We start from the raw sequence: 26390 nt of genomic DNA, 5'->3' as shown, positions 1-26390 counted from the left end.
TATGCAAAGATTTCAGAGAAGAACCTTCCTGACACAGGGAACACCTAGTTCAAAGGCTCTAAGCTAACTGGTTTGGCATGTTTGAAGTTCAGAAAGAAGGCTAGTGTGGCTGGAGAGTTGTAAGGAGGTAAAGTGGTAGAAGATGACATTGGAGATATAATTAGACATGGGTCAGATTATGTGAACTCTGGTAGGCCTTGGAAAAGAATTTGGATGTTAAGTACAAAGAGAAATCACTGGAGGTATTAAGCAGGGGAGCGAGATGATCTGATACAGAATTTTTAAAAGACGTTTAGGTTAACTTAGTTATTATATGAGTTAATAAATATTTCATGATTTAATATATATAAAATGCTTAGAAATGTGCATGGCACATATTAAATGTGATATCAGTGTTTGCTATTATATTAATTTATTGATACGGGTTAATCTTTCAGATATGTTAAATGAAAAGAAAAATGCGAAGTGTAGAAGTATGTATAATACTTGTGTAGAGAGGAAAAAAGAATATATATATATATATTTGCTTACATCTGTGCAAGGGTATGTAAGATACTGATAACTTGGATTATATTTGGAGAAGGGAACTAGGTGCTGGGGGGAGAGAGACTTCACCATGTTCTTTTTTGTACCTTGTGAATTTGATCTAAAGTGAATATACTACTTAGTCAAAAAATAAAACATAAATTAAATCTGTTTTGCTTAAATTTTTTGAAAAATCCACACTTTACTTTTTTAATTAGTATAAATTATTATGATTTTAATCAGGAAAAACAATACTGGATAGTTTTCCGTTATCTGGAATGGCTGGATGATATAGGATTCCAGGTAAATTTGCTGAGGAGCAAAGAGTAGGTGGATTCAGTCTTTTACAATGTAAAAGGGTTGTGTGAAGAACACTTAACAAAGGCCTTCATAGGAGGTAAGGCAGCTGACTGAGAAATGTTGAGTGTGATGAGAATTCAGGAGAGCTTCTACTTCATGAAGTACAAGAGTGGTTAAAGGGGATTCCACAGTGATTTTCTTGGTGACCTTAACTAAAAGGGCAGTGGCTGTACTGGTTCTAAGGCAAGGGGGGCATCCCTATGTCACAAGGTCCAGTTGCTGGCTATAATACCCTATGGGTCAATGGTGGGCCCCATGTTTTTGGGTGAGTAACTCAAGGGCATTCTCTTCCCCTTTTCATATACAAAAAGGAAAAAGGGAATCTGATAATTGGGATGCCCAAAGGCAGGTGGGTTTATCAAACTCTCCTTTAAGGCCTTGATGGCCATGTCCTCCTGTTCTCATAAAATTGGGTCAGGGCTGTTATCATTAAGTAAAACATATAGAGGCTTTGGCCATAAAAGAGAAATTTGGAGTCCAATTTCAGCAATAACCAACTAGCCCGAGAAAACCTTGAAGTTGGCACTTAAGGGTTTTGGGAAACTTAGGACACCATGAAATCTGTTGGGATCTAGGTGTAGCCCTTGTTCTGATATCAGATGCCCTTAATATCAAACCTGAATTTGGGCCAACTGCAATTTTTCTTTGGCAATCTTATGTCTCTTTAAGGCTGAAAGCTTTAGCAGGTGGATGCTGTTTTCCTTTGAGGAAGCTGAGAAGGAGAACAAAGAAGCAAATCATTCACATATTGCCACAAAGTAGAACCCCTAGGGAATTTTATAGTCCAGATCAGCTTTTAGCATTTGTGAGAAAACAGAAGGACTCTCAGTAAAACCCTGAGGCATTACTATCTAGGTGAATTGTATTTCTTCCCAAGTGAAGGCAAAAAGGTATGGGCTTCAAGTGGAATACTAAAGAATGGACTGCATAAATCAATTACAGTTAAGAATTTACTCATGGTAGCAATGGGCATTAGTAACATATGAGGCTTAGGAATAACCCGGTGTCCAGGGATAAATAACAGTGTTGTTTATTGCTGGCAGGTCCACCCTTAGGTTTTCTCACCAGTAAAATGGGAGTGTTACAGGGACTAGTAAATGGGATAATGAGGCCTTGAGCCTTGTAATCTTATATTATGGGCTTTATGGCTTGAAAGACTTTTTTACTTATAAGGTATTGATTAATTCCAGGAAGAGGTTTTGAGGGGTCTGTTTGAATCTTGATGGGGGGTGTGCTGTGAATTTTGTTAATGTCAGTTGGAGATTTTGCCCATAAGGTGGGTGGTAGCTGATAATAGGGACAAATGATCAGTGTTTCTGGAATCTGCTCTAGTACCATCAAAGATGGAACAAATAAAAGATGTCAGAGGGTCATTTAGTTCACCTGGTTGTTTATTCTGATGACTACTGTCAGTTTCTAAAATTATTTTCCCCCTTTTGGGAGAAATTCCGGCATGATAATTCTCTAAGAAGTTTCGGCCTAATAAATGAATAGGGGTGGAGGAACTGAGGGGGAAAAAAAGTGTCTAACTCTCAAAGGGCCTAAACAAAAGGGAACACGTTCAGAGACAGGAACCTCTTGAGGATCGTTAGAGAGTCCCACTATTTGAACCGTTTCAGTTCTCTGAGGCGGGGGCTGCTTTACAGTAGTGGGGTGTAGAGTGTGACTCCAGTGTCAGGACTGGAGGAGACTCCTTCTCAGTCTGGAGAAGTGTTTCTCCAAACTGGTTGAGAGGATTGGGAAGAGCCCCTGTAGCTCTTCAGAGCCCTGTCATTGCGAATTGGGAGGACGTCGGAAAGGCTGGTTAGAGGGCTGAAGGCACCCAAAACGCTTAAATTTGTAACAGTGTTCTTTCCAGTGTCCTGACTCTTCGCAGTAATAGTAGAAACTAGGAGGGTTTTGGTTCTGTTTAGGAGTCTTCATTTGCTGGAATTGAAAATTAAGAATTTAGGCAGTCTTCCTTTGAGGTGACTCATCTAAAATGCAAGAGAACTGGTTTACCAGGTTAACTAAATCTGGAGTGAGCATAGTTTCCCATTCCATCCTGGTCCTTTTTATTAGACGGGAAAGGTCCCAGTTCAGCCCATTAACAAACATAGTTAAAAACGACCTGGGTGGAATCAATATCTGAAGGAAGACCAGAATTTTCTTCAAAAACAATTAGAAGTTGATTGTAATAATCATAAACAGGTTCATCAGACTTTTGTATGCAAGTCTGAATTTTGTTCCAATCAACAGACTTTGGAAAAGCCTCAGGAATTGCTCGATGAAGTTGCCTAGCGATTGTTCAAGCCTGGTCATATGATAATAAGTTGGTGGACTGGTCTCCCAGTTGTAATTCTAGAGAACATTCAGGATTTTTCCAGTTAGCAGTTTTCAGTTGCCGGGCCTGGCCGTCACCAAAAAGCTATGAACTAGTTGATAGGAGTCAGAGAAACCAGGTTGATAAGTTTTAACGACTGTATTAAATTCTTCAGCAAGTATGTGAGGATCTTCAGTTACTTTGGGAAAATTTTGAATATGGCTTGCAGTTCAGTTTTGGTCCAGGGAAATAAGAAATTAAGGGTCTAGCCTCTGGATCCTTAGAAGGCTTAATATTAAAGGGGCAGGTTCTGACAAGTTCAGAGGAAAAGGGAGTTGGGAAAGTTCAGGAGAAAAGGGGAAGGTTGCTGAGAGAATTAGTATGGGGGAATTGAAGGAATAGAGGAGGTGTGGGCAGCACAGCAGGGAAGGAGGAAGATGGCGGCGCCGGAGGTGGAGTCTGGCCGCCAGCAGCCGAGGGAGGGAGAGAAGACAGTGCCTGAGGTGGCGCCTAAGACAGCCAAGGAAGAAGCGCCTGAGGCTCCAGGAGCCACTGTATCTTTCTTTAATCATTTGTTCGCCTCAGTTAATCTTAAAGTTTTATTTTGCAGAGAGGCAATTTTAGACCCCTGATAATGTTGAGAAGCTTCAAAATACCAATCAAAATAAGCATTACACTCAGTTCTGGAAATTTTTGAGCTATTGTAGTCCAATTCAGTTCTAAGGAAATTAAGTTAGGGATTTCAAAAGTTCTTTGTAATAACCATTTATATTCTAAATTGCCTTTGGTCAAGTGGGTCCATTTAGTTAGAAATGTGCCTGAGGAAGGACCTTGGCTTTTAAACAAAATCATCTGGAGTCCTCCTAGGGGTTGGGTACCCTCAAAATGTTTAGATAACTAGGATCCCATTTCTCAGAAGTTTTTCTCTGGAGTAAAAGAACAATTTCCAAACAGCTTACAGCACAAACTGCTCAATTCAAACAGCTTGCAGGCTAATCCCAGCCAGTTCGAAGGAGACAGCTTGGTTTTAGAAGGAGCCAGGCCAAAGACTTTTACGGCCAATTTCCGTAGGACAGCCCCTTCCAAAGGAGTAGGATGAAGAAAACTGGAACAGTTTCAGAGAAACAGCCCCTGTTCCCGAATGAATGGGCCAAAGGTGTTTTCAGTCAGATTTGGTTGAAACATTCTGATCTCAAAATTAGACTGACCTGCCAAATGAGTACTCATATACAAAACAAAGCCTTAACCAAAAAGATGAAACCTTAAAATAGATCCCGAATAAAGCCTGGAGAGCTTTAAATGCAAAGAGGGCGTGTGCTCAGATCCAAGAGAAAGACTAACTTTCAAACTGCAGGGTCAGTGAGAAAGCAGTGAGTGACAGTGGGTTCAATGCTGGGTACTGCACCTGTTTGCTTACCAGCCTTGGAACCACTGGGGGTCTTCTCTGGTCCTCGTAGAGGCCACCCACATGTTGACCTGAAATAAATAGTCTGCCAGATATTTTTCCAGCAAAGATGGGTTTACTTAGGATCAGCAGAGAATTGCAATTCAGAGTCTGCAACCATGGCAAGCCAAGTGCAAGTTTCCACACTGAAGGGAAGTAGCACGCTTTTACAGAGAGGAAAAGGAAGTTGGGAGGGCTATAGTAAACAGAGAGGCCGTGGCTTTTCATTGGCTGAGTCCTTGCCAAGAAATGAGACTTTCTTCTTCTTCTTGGGCTCTGTTATGGTCACAGGGTGTGAGAACTTCCCCTTCTGGTCTCCCAAATCTATTTAATTGAGATTTCTGTTTATTAATTTTTTATGCTTCTGAGAAGTGAGGTCTGGTTAAGAGGATTGAAGAATTTTGGTTAATTTAAATTTCACAGTACTCACTATCCTCTTTATCAAACTTTCTGGACAAATATATGTGGTAATTTTGTATTTTGAATATATGGCTCTTTCTTTATTGTGAGAATTTATTGTCACTTGTGGTGTTTTCAGGATTTGGAGTGGATCAGTTACGAGATGACAATCTAGAAACTTATTGGCAGTCAGATGGCTCCCAGCCTCATTTAGTGAACATCCAATTCAGGTAATACATTTTTGAATTTTTCAATTTGTATAGGTTATAAGTAGACAAAGAAATTGATTTTATTTACATAAAATTTAAAGAAATATAGAAATTATATTGAAGTGCACTTAACTCTGCTTTTTATAAGCCTTAGAGATTACCTTTCGACTCAACTAGATTACAAGTGTTTTAAGTTTATTGTCTTATCCTTTATGAATTCTTTTTTTATTTAATCAACTTTTTTTATTGAAGTGTACTTGATTTACAATGTTATGTTAATTTCTGTTGGACAGCAAAGTGATTCAGTTATACATATATATACATTCTTTTTTTAAAATATTCTTTTCCATTATGGTTTATCATAGGATATTGAATATAGTTCTCTGTGCTACACAGTAGGACCTTGTTGTTTCCTTTATGAATTCTTTGTGGTACTTTACACAGTTCCTTTTATGTAGATATTTCTCATATATACTTTTCAATATGATTTATTTCAGAAAAGTATGCTTTGCTTATCACCCAATGCAATGCCTTAATGCATTGCGTTAAGTACAGCAGGAGTGGTGATAAAAAATTTATTCTAACTTATTACCTCTAAGGACACTTTCAGTTTTGAAATGCTTACTTTTGGGGGGAAATGGAAAACAGCCATATGTTTGTCGTTTGCTTTGAATTTATTGACAGATGGAAACCAGTTAACTTGCTTATCTTGCCCCATTTACACCATCTATTTTAACATTCTGTAGCATTGTATTTCTAGTTTGTTTTTATTGTCCTAGGATACAGATCAGCACATTTCTTATGAAAAAGCCCAATAGTAAATATTTTAGGCCTTGTGTGCTAGCTGGTCTCTGTTGCAGCTACTCATTAATGTCATTATAGCATGAAAGCAGCTGTAGGCAATGCATAATGACTGAATTTAGCTGTTCTAATTAAACTTTATCTTACAAATGTAGGTGGTGGGCAGGTTTCAGCCAGTTGGCTGTAGTATGCCAATTCCTGTCCTAGGATATTAAATATGTATACACCAGAAATGAAGATAACAGCTAATATTTTTTTAAAGACTTTAAATACCAGATATTTTGCTAAATACTTTCCCTATTTATTTCATTTAACCTTTACAGCTATTTTTATCTTTATTTTGTAGTCTTAGAAGCAGAGATTTAGATAAATCTCTTATAACTTGCTCTCGGTATCTCATATAAGTTGAATCATAAAATATTTGTCCTTTTGTCTCTAGCTTAACTTAGCATAATGTTTTCATGGTCCAGCCATGTTGTAGCATACATCAGAATTTCATTCCTTTTTAAGTCTGAATAATATTCCATTGTATGTATATAGCACATTTTGTTTATTATCAATGGACATTTGGATTGTTTCCATCTTATGGCTATTGTGACTAACGCTGCTATGAACATGATGGACAAATATCTATTTGAGTCCTGGCTTTCAGTTCTTTTGCACATATACCCAGAAGTAGAATTGCTGGATCAAATGGTGATTCTATGTTTAATTTTTCAAAATACCACCATACTGTTTTCCACAGAAGCTGCACCATTTTACATCCCGAACAGCAATATACAAGAGTTCTGATTTTTCCACATCCATACCAACACTTGTTTTCTATTTTTTGATAATAGCCATTGTAATGGGTGTGAAGTGGTATCTCATGGTTTTGATTTGCATTTCTCTAACGATTAGTGATGTTGAGCCTCTTTTCATGTGCTTATTGGCCATTTGATATCTTTTTTGGAGAAATGACTAAGTCCTTTGCCCATTTTTGAATTGGGTGTTTTGGTTTTTTTGTTGATTTTTAGGAGTCCTGTATATATTTTGGATATTAGTCCCTTATCAGATATATGATTTCCAAATATTTTCTCCCATTCTGTGGATTGCCTTTTTATAAAAGTGCTTAATTTTGATGAACTCATTTTGTCTATTTTTTATGCCTTTGTTGTCATATATCCTTGTTTAGTTTTTAAATCCTTTTTTAGAAGTTACTGGTTTTGAGTTACTACTATTTTGTTGAAAAATTTTATGTTTATATTCTTGAGGGATATTAGTTTATCATTTTCATTTATTATAGCATCTGAGTCTGATTTTGTTACTGGGTAATATTGGCCTGATAAAATGAGTTGGGAAGTGTTTCTGCCTCTATTTTTCTTTTTCTTTTTTTTTTAACCATTTTTTAAAAATTGAAGTATAGTTAATTTACAATGTTGTGTTAGCTTCAGGTGTACAGCAAAGTGATTCGGTTTTACATATATACATATATATATACTTTTTCAGATTCTTTTCCATTATAGGTTATTACAAGACATTGAATATACTCTGTGTTATACTGTAGGTCCTTGTTTATCTATTTTATACATAGTAGTGTATATATGTTAATCCCAAACTCCTAATATATCTGCCCTCCCCTCCCCCCCACCCCACTATCCCCTCTGGTAACCATAAGTTTGTTTTCTATGTCGGGAAGTCTATTTGTTTTGTAAATAAGTTCATTTATATCATTTTTAAGATTCCACATATAAATGATATCATATGATCTTTGTCTGACTTACTTCCCTTAATATAATAATCTCTAGGTCTATCCATGTTGCTGCAAATGGCATTATTTCATTCTTTTTTTTTTTAACTTTGGGTTTATTTATTTATTTATTTATGGCTGTGTTGGGTCTTTGTTTCTGTGTGAGGGCTTTCTCTAGTTGCGGCAAGTGGGGGCCACTCTTCATCGCGGTGCGCCGGCCTCTCACTATCGCGGCCTCTCTTGTTGCGGAGCACAGGCTCCAGACGCGCAGGCTCAGTAATTGTGGCTCACGGGCCTAGTTGCTCCGCGGCATGTGGGATCTTCCCAGACCAGGGCTCGAACCCGTGTCCCCTGCGTTGGCAGGCAGATTCTAAACCACTGCGCCACCAGGGAAGCTCTATTTCATTCTTCTTTACAGCTGACTAATTTTCCATTGTGTATATATACCACATCTTCTTTATCCATTCATCTGTCTTTAGATATTTAGGTGGTTTCCATGTCTTGGCTATTGTAAATAGTGCTGCAGTGGACATTGGGATGAATGTATCTTTTTGAATTACAGTTTTCTCCAGATATATGCCCAGAAGTGAGATCGCTGGATCATATGGTAACTCTATTTTTAGCTCTTTAAGGAACCTCCATACTGTTTTCCATAGTGGCTGCACCAATTTACATTCCCACCAACCGCATAGGAGGGTTCCTTTTCCTACACACCCTCTCCAGCATTTATTATTTGTAGATTTTTCTAAATATGGCCATTCCAACTGGTATAAGGTGATACCTTATTGTAGTTTTGATTTGCGTTTCTCTAATAATTAGCGATATTGAGGATCTTTTCATGTGCCTGTTGGGTATCTGTGTGTCTTCTTTGGAGAAATATCTGTTTAGGTCTTATGCTCATTTTTTGATTGGGTTGGGTTTTTTTTTGATATTAAGCCATATGAACTGTTTGTATATTTTGGAAGTTAATCCCTTGCTGGTAGCATCATTTGCAAATGTTTTCTCCCAGTCTGTAGGTTGTCTTTTCATTTTTTACATGGTTTCCTTTGCTGTGCAAAAGCTTTTAAGTTTAATTAGGTCCCTTTTGTTTATTTTTGTTTTTATTTCCATTACTCGAGGAGATGGATCCAAAAAAATCTTGCTGCGATGTATGTCAAAGAGTGTTCTGCCTATGTTTTCCTCTAGGAGTTGTACAGTATCTGGTCTTACATTTAAGTCTTTAATCCATTTTGAGTTTATTTTTGTATATGGTGTTAGAGAATAGTCTAGTTTCATTCTTTTACATGTAACTGTCCAGTTTTCCCAGCACCACTTATCTTTTCTCCATTGTATATTCTTGCCTCCTTTGTCGCAGATTAATTGACCATAAGTGCATGGGTTTATTTCTGGGCTTTCTATCCTGTTCCATTGATCTATATTTCTGTTTTTGTGCCAGTACCATATTGTCTTGATTACTGTAGCTTTGTAGTATAGTCTGAAGTCAGAGAGTGTGATTCCTCCAGCTCCATTCTTCTTTCTCAAGATTGTTTTGTCTCTTCGGGGTCTTTTGTGTTTCCATGTATGTTTTAAAATTTTTTGTTCCAGTTCTGTAAAAAATGCCATTGGTAATTTGATAGGGATTGCACTGAATCTGTAGATTGCCTTGGGTAGTATGGTAGTTTTAATAATATTGATTCTTACAATCCAAGATATCTTTCCATCTGTTTGTGTTGTCTTCATTTTCTTTCATTAGCATCTTATAGTTTTTGGAGTATAGGCCTTTTGCCTCCTTAGGTAGGTTTATTCCTAGGTATTTTATTCTTTTTAATGCGATGGTAAATGGAATTGTTTCCTTAATTTCTCTTTCTGATCTTTTGTTGTTAGTGTATAGGAATGCAAGAGATTTCTGTGTATTAATTTGGTATCCAGCAACTTTACTGAATTCATTGATTAGCCCTAGTAGTTTTCTGGTAGTGTCTTTGGGATTTTCTATATATAGCATCATGTCATCTGCAAACAGTGACAATTTTACTTCTTCTTTTCCAATTTGTATTCCTTTTATTTCTTTTTCTTCTCTGATTACTGTGGCCAGGACTTCCAAAACTATGTTGAATAAAGGTGGTGAGAGTGGGCATCCTTGTCTTGTTCCTGATCTTAAAAGCTTTTAGCTTTTTACCATTGAGTAGGATGTTAGCTGTGGGTTTATCATATATGACCTTTATTACATTGAGGTATGTTCCCTCTATGCCCACTTTCTGAGGAGTTTTTATCATAAATGGTTGTTGAATTTTATCAAAAGCTTTTTGGCATCTATTAAGATGATCATATGGTTTTTATTGTTCAATTTGTTAATGTGGTGTATTACATTAATTTGTGGATATTGAAAAATCCTTGCATCCCTGAGATAAATCCCACTTGATCATGGTGTATGATCCTTTTAATGTATTGTTGGATTCTCTTTGCTAGTATTTTGTTGAGGATTTTTGCATCTATGTTCATCAGTGATATTGGCCTGTAATTTTCCTTTATTGTGGTATCTTTGTCCAGTTTTGGTATCAGAGTGATGGTGTCCTCATAGAATGAGTTTGGAAGTATTCCTTCCTCTGCAATTTTTTGGAAAAGTTTCAGAAAGGTAAGTGTTAACTCTTCTCCAGATGTTTGGTAGAATTCACGTATGCAGCCATCTGGTCCTAGACTTTTCCTTGTTGTGAGTTTTTAAATTACTGATTCAATTTCAGTACTGGTAATTGGTCTGTTCATATTTTCTATTTCTTCTTGGTTCAGTCTTGGGAGATTGTACCTTTCTAAGAATTTGTTCATTTCTTCTAGGTTGTCCATTTTATTGGTGTATAGTTGCTTGTAGTAGTAGTCTCTTATGATTCTTTGTATTTTGTGGTGTCAGTTGTAACTTTTCCTTTTTCATTTCTGATTTTATTGATTTGGGCCCTCTCCCTTTTTTTCTTGATGAGTCTGGCTAAAGGTTTATCAATTTAGTTTATCTTTTCACAGAACCAGTTTTTAGTTTCATTCATCTTTTCTATTGTGTTTTTTTAGTCTAAAAGGATTCATATAGAATCACTATTATTTCTTGCTTAGATATTTGATAAAATTCACCATTGAAGCTATCTGTTCCCAGAGTTTTCTTTGTGTGAAGTTGTTGGGTTTTTTAATTAAACATACAACATCTTATTTCTTTAATTGATTTTCTATTCTTGAATCAGTTTTTTTTTGCCATAGCACAGATTTTCTCTTTCATTACCAGTTTTTCTCCCATATTCATTGAGTCATTTCTCCCCCAAGAAAAATAGTTTTTTTATGCCTCAGTTGTCAGCAGATTTTTGATTTTTTATATTTTTAATTTAATTTTTATTTTATATTGGGGTATAGTTGATTTACAATGTTGTGTTAGTTTCAGGTGTACAGTTAAGTGATTCAGTTATAAATATATATATATCCATTCTTCTTCAGATTCTTTTCCCATATAGGTTATTACAGAATATTGAGTAGAGTTCCCTGTGCTATACAGTAGATCCTTGCTGATTATCTATTTTATTGAATCAGTTTTGATAATTTGTTTTTTTCAAAGAACTTGTCCATTTTATCAAAATTATCTAATTTATTGGCCCAAAGTTGTTACTAGTATTCAGTTATTACAGTATTGTGATTTATAAGAAGAATACATGGTTATTCAGATGTCTCATATATAGTTGGTCTTCATTCATAGTTCCTGGCTCACAGCTCCCTGAACCCTTGGAATTTCCTGAATTTTAAGAGCAATGGGATAATATTTGACTTCTTGCTCTCAGGCTCTTGAAAACACTTTAGGGAAGGTGACTTTTGGATTCCACTCAAGGGTGGGGGCTGGTTGTGGGGAGAACTAGCCATGTGATTAGCAGGTTGGAACTTTCAGTTCCACCCCCTGATTTCCAGGGAAGCGAGACAATGTTTTCCAGTATGTTCACATTATTATTTCCTATTGCATATGCTCTTCTTCAGCTTTGGTACTACTTAATCAAGAGACGACATCTATGTCCCCCCTCTTGAAACTGGTCAGGCCTTTGTGGATTTCTTGTCTAATAGAGTATGGATGTTATGATACTGTTATTTCTAAGGCTTGATCATAAAAGGCAATCTGCCTTGTTCTCTCTCATTTATGTGATTCTCTCCCTTGATACCCATCTACCATGCTGTGAGAAAACCCACATCAAATGGAGAAGCCCATAAAAAAAATGAATCAAAACCCAAGTTCTCAGCTAGGCTCCAGCTGACAAGTATCACCAGCTTGCCACCGTATTAGTGAGCCATCTTGGAAGCAGGTCCTTCACCTCTCAAGTCAAATAGCCATACCCAATGCTGTGTGGAGCCTTCCCTTCTGGGCCCTGCCCAAATTCCAAATTCATAAACAAAATAATGATTATTTTTTTAAGCCACTAAGTTTTGAGGTGGTTTGTTATATACCTATAGGTAGATATTTATGTTTTCTCTTTTTAAATTATTATTTTTTAATTCCATCATCTCTGTCTTTTCTATATCTGTCTTAATTGACTGATTTTTCCTCATTATGGGTTATATTTTTCTGATTCTTTGTAGTAATTTTTGATTAGATGCCGGGTATAGTAAATTTTACCATGTTGAGTGTTGGATTTTGTTTTTTAAAGACGATTAGACTTTGTTCTGGCAGGCAGGTAAGTTCTTAAGAATCAACTTGATCTTTTTGAGGCTTCATTTTAAGTCCCTTTACTGTGGTCTAGAGTACCTTTTACTCTAGGGTGGAAGTCAGCAAACTTTTTGTAATGGAGTAGATAGTAAATATTTTAGGCCTCGCAAACTATGTTTTAAGCTGTGGCAACTGCTCAGCTTTGCTGTTGTAGTGCAAGGGCAGCTATGGACAGTATGTAAGTGAATGCCTGTTGCTTTGCTTCAATATTACTTTTTTTACAGAAATAAGTGGTCAGTCACATTTGCCCTCTGGGCTGTGGTTTGCTGATCCCTGCTCAAGGGCAGCAAGCCTCCAATTTTTTTTGGTTTCAGTACCACTTTAAACTTTTATTGAGGTCTCCAAAGATCTTCTGTTTATTTTTTTATATCCTCTCAGTATTTACCATATTGGAAATTATAGCTGAGGAATTTTAAAGTATCTATATATTCATCTAAAGTTAAGTAATTAACCTATTATGTTAACATAAGTAACATTTTTAGATGAAAAATAACTGTCTCTTCCAAAACAAAAAATAGTGAGACGAGTGTTATTGTTTTACTTTTTCTGTGAATCTCTTTAGTGTCTGGCTTCAGAGGAGACAGCTGGAGTCACACATATGCTTCTTCATTAAATCTTTTACAGTATCCTGTGTCAGATCACATCTGGAAAACTCCACTGTATACTCATAAAAGAATGATTCTGAAAAAGGCAAGTAGCATCTTAGTGTTATTAGGAAAATAGTTGTGACCTTGTTGATGCCCTGAAAGGATCTTGAAATCCCCTACAGATCCCCCATAGATCCCCAGACCACTCTTTAAGATCACTTCTCTTGGGCAAGATTAGCCTCATGGAATACAAAGGCTTGATCCTTCTGGGATCTCAAATGAATGTCCTAGACATTTGAGGAGCTATTTGGATTCTCCACTTTGGTTATTGGGAACTCTAATGTTTGCTTACTCTGTGCAAGCTCTGGGAATTGTTTGGCTTACTGTTTCTCAGTAATTGTTCTTCCCCCAGCAACTGTTCTTTGCATGTCTTTGTGGAGTTTCACCCTATCTATGCCTGTGTAGATTGGTGTTCAAAGACTCAAGGGGACTCCAGGCAGATTTTTGGAGTTTTTTCTCAGTATAGCTCCTTCCTCAGTTCAGTGAGACTGCAAGATTCTTTTAGGCTTTTCTCTGCCTGCATAGCAGTTGGGAAATTGCCATCAGTCAGAAAGCCCAGTTATTCATAGGGCTCACCTCATTCATTTCCTTTCTCTCAGGACTTACAGGCCTTTGCGTCTTGTCATTCAGTGTCTGCAGGCGATTGTTTCATATATGTTGTCTGGTATTCTAGTTGTTTATGGTGGGAGGGAAAGCCCTGTAGCACAATGTATGTGCTTCCTTCCCACATGCATTGCCACTGGACAAGCAGCATGATTTTCTAAGCAATAGTATTTTTAAAATTTACCACGAGATAAAATTTATAAATAATTTTAAAAGGCTTTATGGAGTAACAGTTTTAACTTTATGGGAGGTCACTGTTTTCTTTGCAAATCTAATGAAACTACATATATAGCATAAGTTATACATATGATTTCTGGGGCTACATAGACCTGAGGGTAAGAAACCATGATGTAGCTCAAATTTAAAGAATTATAAACATCTACATGTTACTGTTAAATGGTGTCAATGACAATGCTGGATAAGCTAAGTACAATTAATTAATAGGAAGGTGATAGTAGTTAAGATCATATGAGGCAGGCAGACACATGCGTAAACTACAACACTGCCCACCTACTAGCTTTGTGACCTTAAGCCAGTTATTAACCTGAGTGTTACTTCTTTTTTTTAATCAGTAAATAGAGGTGATAATAGTTCCTATATCACAAGGTTAAGGAGTCAATGAGATAATACATATAAAGCATTTCTTCTGGGCCAGACACAGAGTATTCACTTGCTATTTCTGCTGTTGCTGTTGTGTTTATAATCATTAGTGTTATTATTATTCTTTGCCTTTCTAACCTAACCCTGGTTATCTTTAGGTTCAGCGACTAAGTTTTCCTGAATTTAATAACTTAGAGATGAAATTATTCTGAGCAAAAAGTTTGGTCCTCTAGATTTGCTTTTGTTTAAAAAAAAAAAAGAAAGAAATCCTTAAGGGTAATCTTCATGATCTTTGATCTCTCCATGATAAGAAAGACCTTTCACTGCCTGTTTATGGCTGGTGCATCAGGGAAAAGATCTTTTGTATGCCCTTCAAAATTTCCGCTTCTTCCTTGCGCTTCCCCTTCTGTCTCCTTCTTGGCGCAGCAGACAGAGAACGATGTCAGTTTGATACCGCTGGCCTCTTTTGAAAATCTGGTAATGGTATTTATCCTGTCAGCAATTCCTGAGTATTTAGCATTTTACATCTTGATCTGTCTTTATTATTTGAGGAAAAGTCCTTAACTTTCCCCATTCCTTTCTGATGAAAAGCTTGAGCTATAGAAGTTTGGTCCCCTCACTAAGAGCTATAGATCCCCTGCTGTTTTTATAGACTGACTTTTGACACAGGCTACTTCTGTTCAAGGAGCTCATTATTAAGTGAGTGCCAGTTTATATCAGATCTTAACTTTTAAAGCACGTTTAAGTAGACTTCTTTCTGGTTTTTTTGGTTGATATTTAAATTGTCCATTTTTTCCCCCTAATGACCACAATAATACATGCTTATTTTAAAACATTAATCAGAAAATATAGAAATCATAAAGAAGAAAATAAGTTTCACAGCATCAAAATAGTTACTTTTACTATTTTTGTATGATACTATCTAGGCCTTTTTCTATACATACGTAGGTTTATATGACTTTAAAAATTTTTTTGTTTTTCCCAAAATGCGATCCTTTTTTATATTCTGTTTTGTAATCTGCTTTATTTCCCTACTGTAACTACATATCTATGTGTATCTTAAATAGTTGTGTAGTACTTCATTAAATTGGGTATATTGTAATCTGTTTAATTCTGTATTGAGATGATATTTAGGTTGTTTATAATTTTTCAGTAATTTAACTGCAGAACAATAAAGATTTCTCTTCATCTGCTTTAGAGTAGTTGTGTTATTATTGTCTTTTAATGCATTCTTAGAAGTTGAATTTGTGAGTCAAAGGCTTTGTACCTACTAAATGGCTATGAAAGTACCTTTTTCTAATCAGATTTGGGTATTATCAGTTATTTTCATATTTCCCAATATGATAAAAGACTAATGTCTATGTATGTTTTAATTTCTCTTTCTTTGATTATTGGAGATTGAACATATTTTCATGTTTTCTGGCCACTTGCAGTTTTCTGAGATCAATTTTTGTTATGTATTCTTTGCTTATTTTTCTAAGATACGTATGTTTTAAAAGCAGTAGAATTTTATCTCTTGCATTAAGTAATAAGATTATACTTTCTGTTTCTGTTTTTTTAAACATTTTTCTTTTTGCTAGAATTAGTTTCTCACTTAGCTAGTTATTTTCAAGTATTAACATAGGAAATTAAGTAATTAACTACTAACTAGTAAAGAAAAACATGCTTGTTAGAATAATTTCTTTGTCTAAAATACAAATGAGGAGAACTGAAAACTCTTAATGCTTGTTTGTGGTCTGAGGTACCTATTTTGGCTTAACTGTTTCTTCTTTGCTTACATCTGTTTCTTGACCATGTTCTAGGTAAGAGATGGCTGTAAAAGTATAACATGTGTATCTACTTTTTCACATGTTCTTCATTTTCATCATTGTTAAAATTAAAGAACATGGAAATTATTGATTCAAATACTCATTTTAGCAAACTATATGACTTTTAAAATCAGAAGATAACATGTTTTGGATATAATCTTTCCACATGATAAAAGGCTTGTTGTTTTTACTTTATTGCTTTAGAAGAAAAACAACAGTGAAGACATTATGCATTTATGCGGACTACAAATCTGATGAAAGCTATACTCCAAGCAAGATCTCAGTCAGAGTAGGAAATAATTTTCACAATCTTCAGGAAATTCGGGTATGTCTTTAAAATTTTTTTAAATATTTTGTCCTGTAATGTTTGCTCTTTAGAAGATGGTCACTTTTGACATTAAACAGATTAAAATGTTAATATATAAAAGGAAAATTGTTAATATTTTGGAGAACATATTTTAAATTTTTTATATTTTTAATTTTCTTTTGAATTCTGATTGTCATCTTAATTTTTTTCCCAACATCTTATTATGGAAATTTTCAGACATACAGAAAATCTGAAAGAATTAAATAGAGAACCCCAACATACTTATATCCTAGATCTACAGTTGTTAATGTTTTGCTATATTTGCTTTATTATAATCTGTCCATTATCTAATTTTTATGTGCATTTCAAAATAAGTTGCAGATATTTATACACATCACCCCAAATGCTTTAGCATGGTATATGATAACTGGAGTTATTAATATTTGCTTAAGGTTTATTTTTTAAGGTAAAATTTATATAAATTTTGCATAAATCTTAAGTATATTATTGGTGAGTTTTGACAAATGCATACATCTGTGTAACCCCAACTCTTGACAAAATTTAGAACATTTCCATTACCCCAGAAAATTCCCTCATATTCCTTCCCAATCTCCATCTCTATCCTAGCCTTAGAGGTAACTCCTGTTGTGATTTTGTTTATTCATTCATTCATTCATTCCATAGAGCAGTTTTGCCTGTTCTAGAATATCATATAAATGAAATCATACAGGGTATACTTTTATGTAAGACTTCTTTCACTCAGCCTAATTTTTTTGAGATTCATCTATGTTGTTGCATGTATCAGTACTTCATTCTTTTTGCTTCCTGAGTTGTAATCCATTGTTTGAATATATCACAATTTATTTATCCTCTGATAACTTTTTGAAGACAGTAAGACAGTGCTTTTGTGACCTGAATTTTATTAATCCCAAAATATTTACATTTCAGAGATATCTTCAATGATTTTGAAATGTATATTCGGAAAGTTCTGGCCCTTAGCATTTTTTCTTTTCAGAAAATCATTGAGCTCAAATAATCATTAAAATCTTTTAAATTAGGTGGTTCTGAGAGATCTGGGAAGGATGTGTGATTTTTGAAAGACTTCCAGTTACTTTGTGGCCTGGACTCTTATTTGACTTAGTGTTTATATTTAGATCCTATCTCTAGGATCTAAATATTTGTATTTCTTCCCTGAGTTAGTGATAAAATGCATAATAAAAATCACATATACTTTCATTGCTTTCTCATTAAGTGCAGTGTTGTTCTCTTGTGAAATCTGCTTATGTGTGAACATATAATAAGTAAGGACATTGTCCACAAGTACTTTTTGTTGTTTGCTTTTTTGTCCTTCTTTGAGGTAAGTTCATCACTTCTTGAGAGGATTAGCTGGTTTTCTTCCAGTTATCTTCCTTTACTTTTAAAGAATAATCCTATAAATTTTCTTGAGAACTAATCTGGTTTTGAAAAATTGTCATAAGTAAGATTATCTTCTTCTAGTTTAAAAACATTTCTTATTTTGTCTGACAGACTATACTGGTTAATATGTTCTTCCCATGCTTGAATAAATTCATAAATAGATCAGCTCTTAATTTTCTTTATTTAAATTTTTTTTCATTTTTCACTTGTTTCATTTAGAATCTTTTAAATTCTTTTTATTATCATAATCATATTGGACCAGTTGCTAGACCTTCTTTTAGTCATGTATTTGATACATTTAATTAGTGCTTAGTGCTTAAAGACCTGAGATATTTACTTCTTATACTTTAATTGGTAAACATTTTATATTTATCACATGATTGGGTCACTCATATTGAGAAGCTTTTAGGGAGCAGAGTCAGCTTGTTTTGGTTTACAACTAAAGATTTGTCATATACTTCTCCAGACAGGTTGAAATATGTGAAACACTAGAAAATAAAAGGTTTTGTTGCAAGATATGTGTGGTATATATTTGTAATGTCCACTAGATGTCACTATTGTCCTGTAATTGCTGGTCTCATAAGCTTAGTGATAAGTTCAAGACCTTAAAGTAGTCTTAGTTGTACTAGTTTTTCCTAGAGTATATATATTTAAAAATTCTTTAATTCATTTTGGGAACTATACATCTTCATATCTGATCTAGGTTTAGATCAGATTTATGTATTAAATTTACGTATTAAGTATATGTTTGTATTTTGTAAATTAGAGAAACTTTAAATATTTGGACCATTGTAGAATACTTTTAATCTAGTCTTTGCTTCTATTATATCATTTAAGTCATGAAACATTAGTCATATAGCATAAGGGCTCTTTTAAATAGTCTCTTAATTTTATTCTAAGTGTGTAGTGACCACATAGCCTCATGAGACCGGTAATACTAAATATTACCAGGTGATAATGTAAGTTGTTTTCCTGAAAAACTTAATGAACCTACTGCTTTTCTGCCACAGTTCTCACTAAGGAACCATAATTTTTGGATTTTGCTTTAAAATATTAGTGCCGCCTTTGCAGCTCATGGTATAACGAATACTTTTATCTTTAATTATACATCTTTATATGTGATTTACTCTGTGTACCGTTTTTCTTTTATAAGTTTAAGAAATTAAGAATCTGATAGCACTTTGTTTTTTAAGGAAAGATAAGCAGATCATGCGTTTATTTTCTAACATTATTCTCCTATAACATCTAAATTGATACTATAGAAAAGTCTTTGCTTTTTCTAACTTATATACTAAGACGAGAGATTAAAATAGTGTGAACTTCTATGAGGTTTTTAGAACCATCATTTTATTAGTTATAGGCCTGATTGAGTGGAAAATCCAATGAAATCTTTTTATATTTTTCCATGGATGCTTGCCCACTGGAGGGTGTAGTGTGTACTGGAGTGTTTTAATAGGTTTTCCCTTTTTACTAGAAATTATGGATTTGTTTACTTGAAACACTCTAAAACCTACTTTCTTTAACTTTATTATTAATTTGAAATAGCAACTGTTAAAAAATTATAGTTCAGGGTGAGGAAAGCTAATAGGTTACCCTATTTATTCAAAAATTACTGGTTTTCTATCATATGTTTCCCTTCATCCCAGTTATGAAACATGATATTATATCTAGATCTTTGTTACCTCTGTTGAAAAATCTCTACAAAAAGATCAGGCCCTTCCTTTACTCTTCTAGAATGCATATTTTAACCTTTATACCTGAGGAGGGACTTAAAACTAAAACAGAAATGAAGTTTAGACTTTTCTGCCTAATGGATGCAAGACACCGACCCTGGGTTTGGCCAATTAGAACATTTTTGGCACCAGAGTTGAATTTATTTACGCTGTTCATTCTACTTTCTTGTTTTCACAATTATCTATCCTATGCAAATGGGAAACCAACAACCTAAGAACGTTTTTTAAGATGTTTATAATTTATTGCTTCTGCACAAGAGACTATTTCTATATAGAAGTGAGAATTTAGCATTTCAGAGTCTGTGTCATTATCTTTCCAAAATATTTCATCTCATTTGTGTTATTTTTATGCCAGAAATCATGTTCATGTTGTCCAGGAAGTTATTTTGGAGATGTTTAAATCATTTGTATTTTAGCATTATGTTTTGGTTTGATGTTGTTCTTTTCCTTTGCTCTCAGAAGGGAAAATATGTGTGAAGGAAATTTTTTGTTGTTTAGAGTGAGGAACCAAAAGAATACTATATATTAAATGTGCCCATTTTAACATTTTAGAATACATCTCCAGCTAAAATCCGAGAAAACTTAAAGTCCTTTTTAATTTTCTAACTAGTTATTTCTCTTTTAAAAAACTGTTGTAGAAATTTTTATTCTTAAATATAAAACCAAAATCATTTATTAGACATATAGCGACAGCTCTCAAAATTATTTCTATACAGTTTATGAAAACCAACTTGGTAACTTAAGGTTAAGCAGATGTTTTCAGCATATGTGAAAGTTGTCCTTTGGTTCATTGTTAGCATTTTGCTTCTAAAATTTGTAGCCACAAAAGGATAAAATATTGATGGAGCACAAGATTGAGCACTGAAGTGAATATTAAGCCTTGTTTTTGTCTTCAGATAATCAAGCTGTTACCAAGTGATTCTTTTTTTTTAAGAGGAGGCTTGAAACAAGTCTTCAATGTTAAGAGAGCTGTAATGATATTTTCCTTTTCTTCCATGTGGGTGAGCATTTTGGCTCTCTACCTTGTGTCTTAAATCAGTAGTGTGGCTATGGGAGTCCATATATGGTACTTTGACAGAAGTGGTTAATAAGTCAGCTCTTCTGTTAAAATAACATTTACTATTATAATTTGCGTTCCATTAATGTGAGTGGTAGAGTAAGGAGATGCAGACAAACGCTCTGACTCTCTCCATTGATCTTAAAATCTACTTATATTTACTTTATTATGAGGGGCCTATTTTAAACAACTTGTTATAAAGTAGAATGATTTAGGCAGTATCTACAAACATAAATTGGTTTGATAAGACAGAGTGTTTAATTTATTGAGCCTTTGGAAAAAATAGTTTTTATTGAATTTAGCCAATTTAAAAGAAAATATTTTTAAAAATTAATTTTTATAGCTAACTTTAGGACATCTTTGAAATGAATGTAGAATGCTTTGGTGAGGTACACATAATTTTTAGGCTGGAAATATTGTCTCTTATCCCTCTCTAAGAGTAACATATGCAATTTAAAAAAATATTCATAATTATAAACATTACTTATTTCTAAAATGGAGTTGAGGTATCTATGCATTTGGGGTGCATTTTCTCTTGAAAATAAAATATGTTACACAGTAGAGTATCATATATATTTTTAAGAGAGAAAAACATTCTTGTATCTCTTGATTTTTGTTTGACCATCAACTTAGACTATAGATTTTTTTGACAAGCCTGGCATTCCTATATAAGACAGATTCATGCTTTGTTCAGTAAATATTTATTTAGGGGCTGCTAAGTACCAGGCACTGTGTTAGATACTGGGGATACAGCAGAGATAGGCATGGTTTCTGCCCTTAAGCACTTCGTAGTCTGGTGGAAGAGACAGGCAAATAACTCAACAATTACAATATAGTCTAGTAAATACATGCAGGGGGTATGGGAACACAATGGACTATTAGGAATATTAGTTAAAATTTTTTTTTTCTAAAAGAGGTGGTGGTTCAACTGAATCTGAAGGATAGATGTAAAGCCTACTCAGGTGGAGAATAAAGTGGAGGTGTTCTAAAAGGGGGCACGGTGAACATAAAGGTATGGGAGCATGAGGGCCTGGCATAATGGCAGAACTGCCAGTAATGTAGTGTGCTTGGAAGCTGGGTAGGTGTTAGGAAGCCGCAAGAAAGACTGGAGAAGTGTTTATTCATTCAACACATTTACCGTGATGGTAATATGGCCTCTGTACATAAGGAATATACATTCTTGTAGGGAATAAATATATAATTATTCCATTGAATATATATAGGCGAAAGTCAGATTGTGCTTGCCGTCAGGATTCTAGGGAGTTTAGACTTTAAATGAGGAAACATTGATCAAGTTAAATCTTGGGAATGATGGGGCTGGAGCAGTGTAAAGACCAGGTATGTAGTGTCCAGGTGCAAATTATGAGGCTTTAACTAAGGTGATGGCAGTTGGGTTCAAGAGGAAGGGATGTGTTTGGAGTAGAATCAAAAGGACTTGTGACTGATTGCTACCTGGGGTTTACTGGGAGTGCAGGCAGTTGGTTCAAGTAGGTAGGAGGGGGCATCTAGATTTCTTCTCATGTCTGGCAAGTGGTTGGATGTTGCGATTAATCAGAAATGGAATGCAGAGTTAAGAAACACTGGGTGTAGGGATAGAGAGAAAGTTTAAGCTAATGAGATTTATTTTTGCCACTGACTTCTGCTATCTTTTCAGATGGAGGGACTTTACAGTGGGTAGTCAAGTATATGGATCTGAACCTGAGGAAAGAAGTCTAGGTTAGAGGTGTAGATTTGGGAATCATCCATGTGTAAGTAGAAGCTCTGGTATGAGTTTTGATTTTATTCAGGGAGTGTGTATAGTTGGAAAGACTAGTACCAGGGCTGGAACTGTGGAAATGCCAATATTCAAGGATAGAAAAAGATCATCCAATGAAAAAAGCTGAAAGGAACTGCCAGAGATGAGGAAAAAAAATCAAGAGAATATGATGTCACAGAAGCTGATAATGGTCAGGAATCCAGTTAGATAGGACTGAAAAGTTTCCTTCCTAAACCTGTGTGACATGTTGTAATAGGCAATTTATTTAATGCAGTTCTGAACTAAGACAGTTCTTGCGAGTAGTTTAATCACTCTTTGGAGTGATAGTTTCTAAATTTATAGATTTGAGACTAATTAAGTTATTTGCTTTCATAGCAAGAATTCCAACTTTTCCTATCATACTATTTGTGCCAAGTAAGAAGGTTCTGATGGGTATTCTTGTTTTGTTTCATAATTCTTTGTATTGGAAGGTTTTGTACTGCTGATGCATACTTAAAGGGAACTACGAAATTGATGAGGTTCCTTTGAAGAGCATTGCGCCGTATGGTTGCTCTTCTCAGGTGTTCTTTCACAGCAGTTATGGAAGAACTGCACCTTTTTTGTTGTTGTTGCTGTTTTGGGGTTTTTTTTGGCAGAGTGACAGTAGTAACAGCCAAGGGCAAAGAAAACAAACAAACAATTAGAAAACCCTTTATTAACCCTCTGGCAGGATGTAGTACAATAGAAATAGGTACTTTACTTACAAATGTGAAAATGAGATGGATCATCAACCCCTGTTATATAAGGAAAGCCTACTTAGTATGACCAGCCAAACAGGCCATGGGTGGGCATCTGGCTGAGAACCTAGCACAGTTTGGAAACAGTAGGCATTTAATAAAGAGTTGTGAAATAAATATACCAGTGGTCAGTCCATAGGCTTGTCACTGACCCTTGCTTGTGTAGTTTGCTTCAAAAGGATTATCGGAATAAATCTGATCGATTCCTTCTCTCAGAAAAATTTTTTTTAATTTTAATTGCGATAAAAAAATAAGATAAGATTTACTGTCTTAACATTTTTGAGTGTAGTAGCATTACACAGTCCAGTCCAGTAGCGTTAAGTATATTCATATTGTTGTATAACAGATCCCCAGAACCTTTTCATCTTGCAAAACTGCAAATCTATGTCCATTAAACAACTCCTCCTCACTTTCCCTTCCCCTAGCCCCTGGTAACCACCAGTCTGCTTTCTCTCTGAGTTTGACTACACTTAGATACCTCATATAAGTGAACTCATGCAGTACTTGTCTTTTTATGACTAGCTTATTTCACTTAGTGCAATGTCTTCAAGGTTCATCCAGGTTATAGCATGTGATAGGATTTCTTTCCTTTTTAAGGCTAAATCATATTCCATTGTATGTTTATCCATCCATCTGACAATGGACTCTCGGGTTGCTTCCGCCTCTCAACTATTTTGAATAAAGCTGCTATGAACATGGGTGGGCAAATATCTCTTTGAGACCCTGCTTTTAGTTCTTTGGAGTATAAACCCAGAAGTGAGATTGGAGAATCACATGGTAGTTCTATTTTTAATTTTTTACCTCTCTCAGAACTATGACTCACAAGAAACAGGCACATTAGCAGCAAGACTTGATGCAGAAAGATAGTGTTTTGGAGAGGGTGGGTAAGGTGAAGGGCGTTTGCCAACTGAAGCTTTAAAGTTAGAAGAATATAAAGTATGAGGTATGGGAGGAGGCAGGATGGTGTAGAATGACTAGAGTGGATGTAAAGACAGAGACAACCAGGGGAAAGAAAAATAGGCTGGAACAAGTGGCTGGTGCCCCAACATACTTCATTTCCTGACCTTTCTCATACCTGGTTGTTTACTTTCTCCTGGGTTCCCATGGATATATAAACTTTTCGGTAAGCCCCCGCTTCCTGTAGAAACTTTTGAGTGAATTTTTATTCTTGGCAACTAAAATGACCCTGAATAGAACAGTAGTTGCAACTGAAAGAGCTGCAGCATGTCTTGCTGAAAAATGCCTGCTGAAAATATTTATCGTAATTTAAAAATACATCGAATTGAGATGAGCCTATTCAAGAACTTTCATTTTTTTCCTCAGCCTCTTATTTTACATGTGGTAAATGAAGAACTAGTAATCTCCAAAACTTAGAGGCAAATAGGTGATTTTTTTGATGGGACCAATGTTGCATTCAGAAGAGAAGAATCAGCATGTCGATTTTGACTTAGATTGGATTGACCATCATAGAATCATTTTTGAATTATTGTGTTCACCATTATTTGTGTTTATTGTTACCTCTGCTGTTTATTAAGTACTTTCTACATATATGTCACTGTGCTAAGCAGTCACCACTCACTATTTCATTTTGTCTCTCCAAAGCTCACGTGGTAATTAGATGTTATATCATCCCCATATTCAAATCAAGCTGAGGCTTAGAGAGGTGAAACGGATCTTTTGCTGTGTGGCTCACTCTAAACATGAGAACGTTAGAACTGAAAGAAACTTTAGAAGTAATTTAGTTCATCAGAATCTCAAATGCTGAGCATACAGGCAGGTAACGCAACACCAAGAATCCATGCCTTATCCAAAGGGGGACAGCTGCTATTCAATTGCAGCCTTTCTTGCCACAGGAAATATAGGCGCAGGGTTGCCAATCTTTTAATTTTTAAAGAGAAATCAGAAATCTGGATTTGAATATGAAATTTCCCAATTTTAAAAACATGCTAGGCAAACAAGGTATATCCACTGCTGGATGTGGCCACCAGTTAGCAACTTCTAATCAAGTACGATGCCATTATTTACAAATGAGACACCAAGAGGTGAAGCAAGCTGCCCAATGTCACACAGCAAGGCAGTGCTTTAGCTGGGAATCAACGTACAATACGTATTCCTTTCATTTTTTTTCTTTAAGAAAAATCACATTAGATTACAGGTTACCAAAACATTTCTTCAAGTTTTTCAGAAAAATCGAAGTGTGTAGCTGGGGAAATGAGCTAGTTAGTGAGTGATAGGATAGATTAACTATTGATTTTTGAAATGTATTTAAAAATTGTTTACTCCCTTGATCTATCCTGTTGAAAATTGATTGCTACTTGCAATGCTAATGCTGTCGGCATAATGTTTATAAATATTTGTTTTTCTTTTTTTGCTGATGGCTTTTGCTTAATGATTTTATAAAGAGATTTAAACAGGGTATTTTAGAGAATAAAATTTCTAAGGAAAAAAGAAAAAAAATCTCCAAGTTTCAGAATAAAAGAGTGAGAATATTGGGGTAGAAACTCTGGGAATATAAGCCAATAGATACTTTCTTCTGTGGCCCTTTTCCTTCATAATCGAATCAAGAAAAATCAGCATACAAGGGTTTGTAGGTTTTTTTGGCGGCGGGGGACCTTTCCTCTTTTATTTGCAATTATAGTTGATGGTAGAAAACAGAAACAGTAGTCCAACTATCTCAGTGCCATTTTTAGAACAAATTGTCTAGTTTGAATTAGCTTAAGAATGATAATTAGCTAATTAAATGGTCTACAGCTAGTCTTGATCTCTGGTGCTTAATTAAGTAGGACAGAGGGACTAGGCAGAGGAGACCCTCAAGGTACTTCTTTTTTTTTTTTTTTTTTTTTTTTTTTTAAAAGCTGCTTTGCCTTTTTTTTTAAGGATTTTCTTTTTAATTAATTAATTAATTTATTTTTGTCTGTATTGGGTCTTCGGTTCGTGCGAGGGCTTTCTCCAGTTGCGGCAAGTGGGGGCCACTCTTCATCGCGGTGCGGGGACCGCTCTTCATCGCGGTGCGCGGGCCTTTCTCCATCGCGGCCCCTCCCGTTGCGGGGCACAGGCTCCAGACGCGCAGGCTCAGCAATTGTGGCTCACGGGCCCAGCTGCTCCGTGGCATGTGGGATCTTCCCAGACCAGGGCTCGAACCCGTGTCCCCTGCATTAGCAGGCAGATTCTCAACCACTGCGCCACCAGGGAAGCCCAAGGTACTTCTGATAAGAAAAGAAG

The 26390-nt window shown here is 35.3% G+C and overlaps 1 protein-coding gene across 2 annotated transcripts in view; it reads left to right on the top strand.

Moving 5' to 3' along the window:
• Positions 1–26390, top strand: part of ANAPC10 (anaphase promoting complex subunit 10) — a 74996-nt gene that overhangs the window by 12171 nt on the left and 36435 nt on the right. For both annotated transcript variants that reach the window (XM_007189365.2, XM_007189366.2), the window contains exons 3-4: positions 5170–5260; positions 16328–16448. In XM_007189365.2, coding sequence (XP_007189427.2) covers positions 5170–5260; positions 16328–16448 — 212 coding nt within the window. The remainder of the gene's footprint in view (positions 1–5169; positions 5261–16327; positions 16449–26390) is intronic.

This window comes from Balaenoptera acutorostrata, chromosome 5, assembly GCF_949987535.1.
Source record: "Balaenoptera acutorostrata chromosome 5, mBalAcu1.1, whole genome shotgun sequence".
Lineage (NCBI taxonomy): Eukaryota > Metazoa > Chordata > Mammalia > Artiodactyla > Balaenopteridae > Balaenoptera > Balaenoptera acutorostrata.
This window is presented reverse-complemented; position numbering and strand designations above follow the sequence as displayed.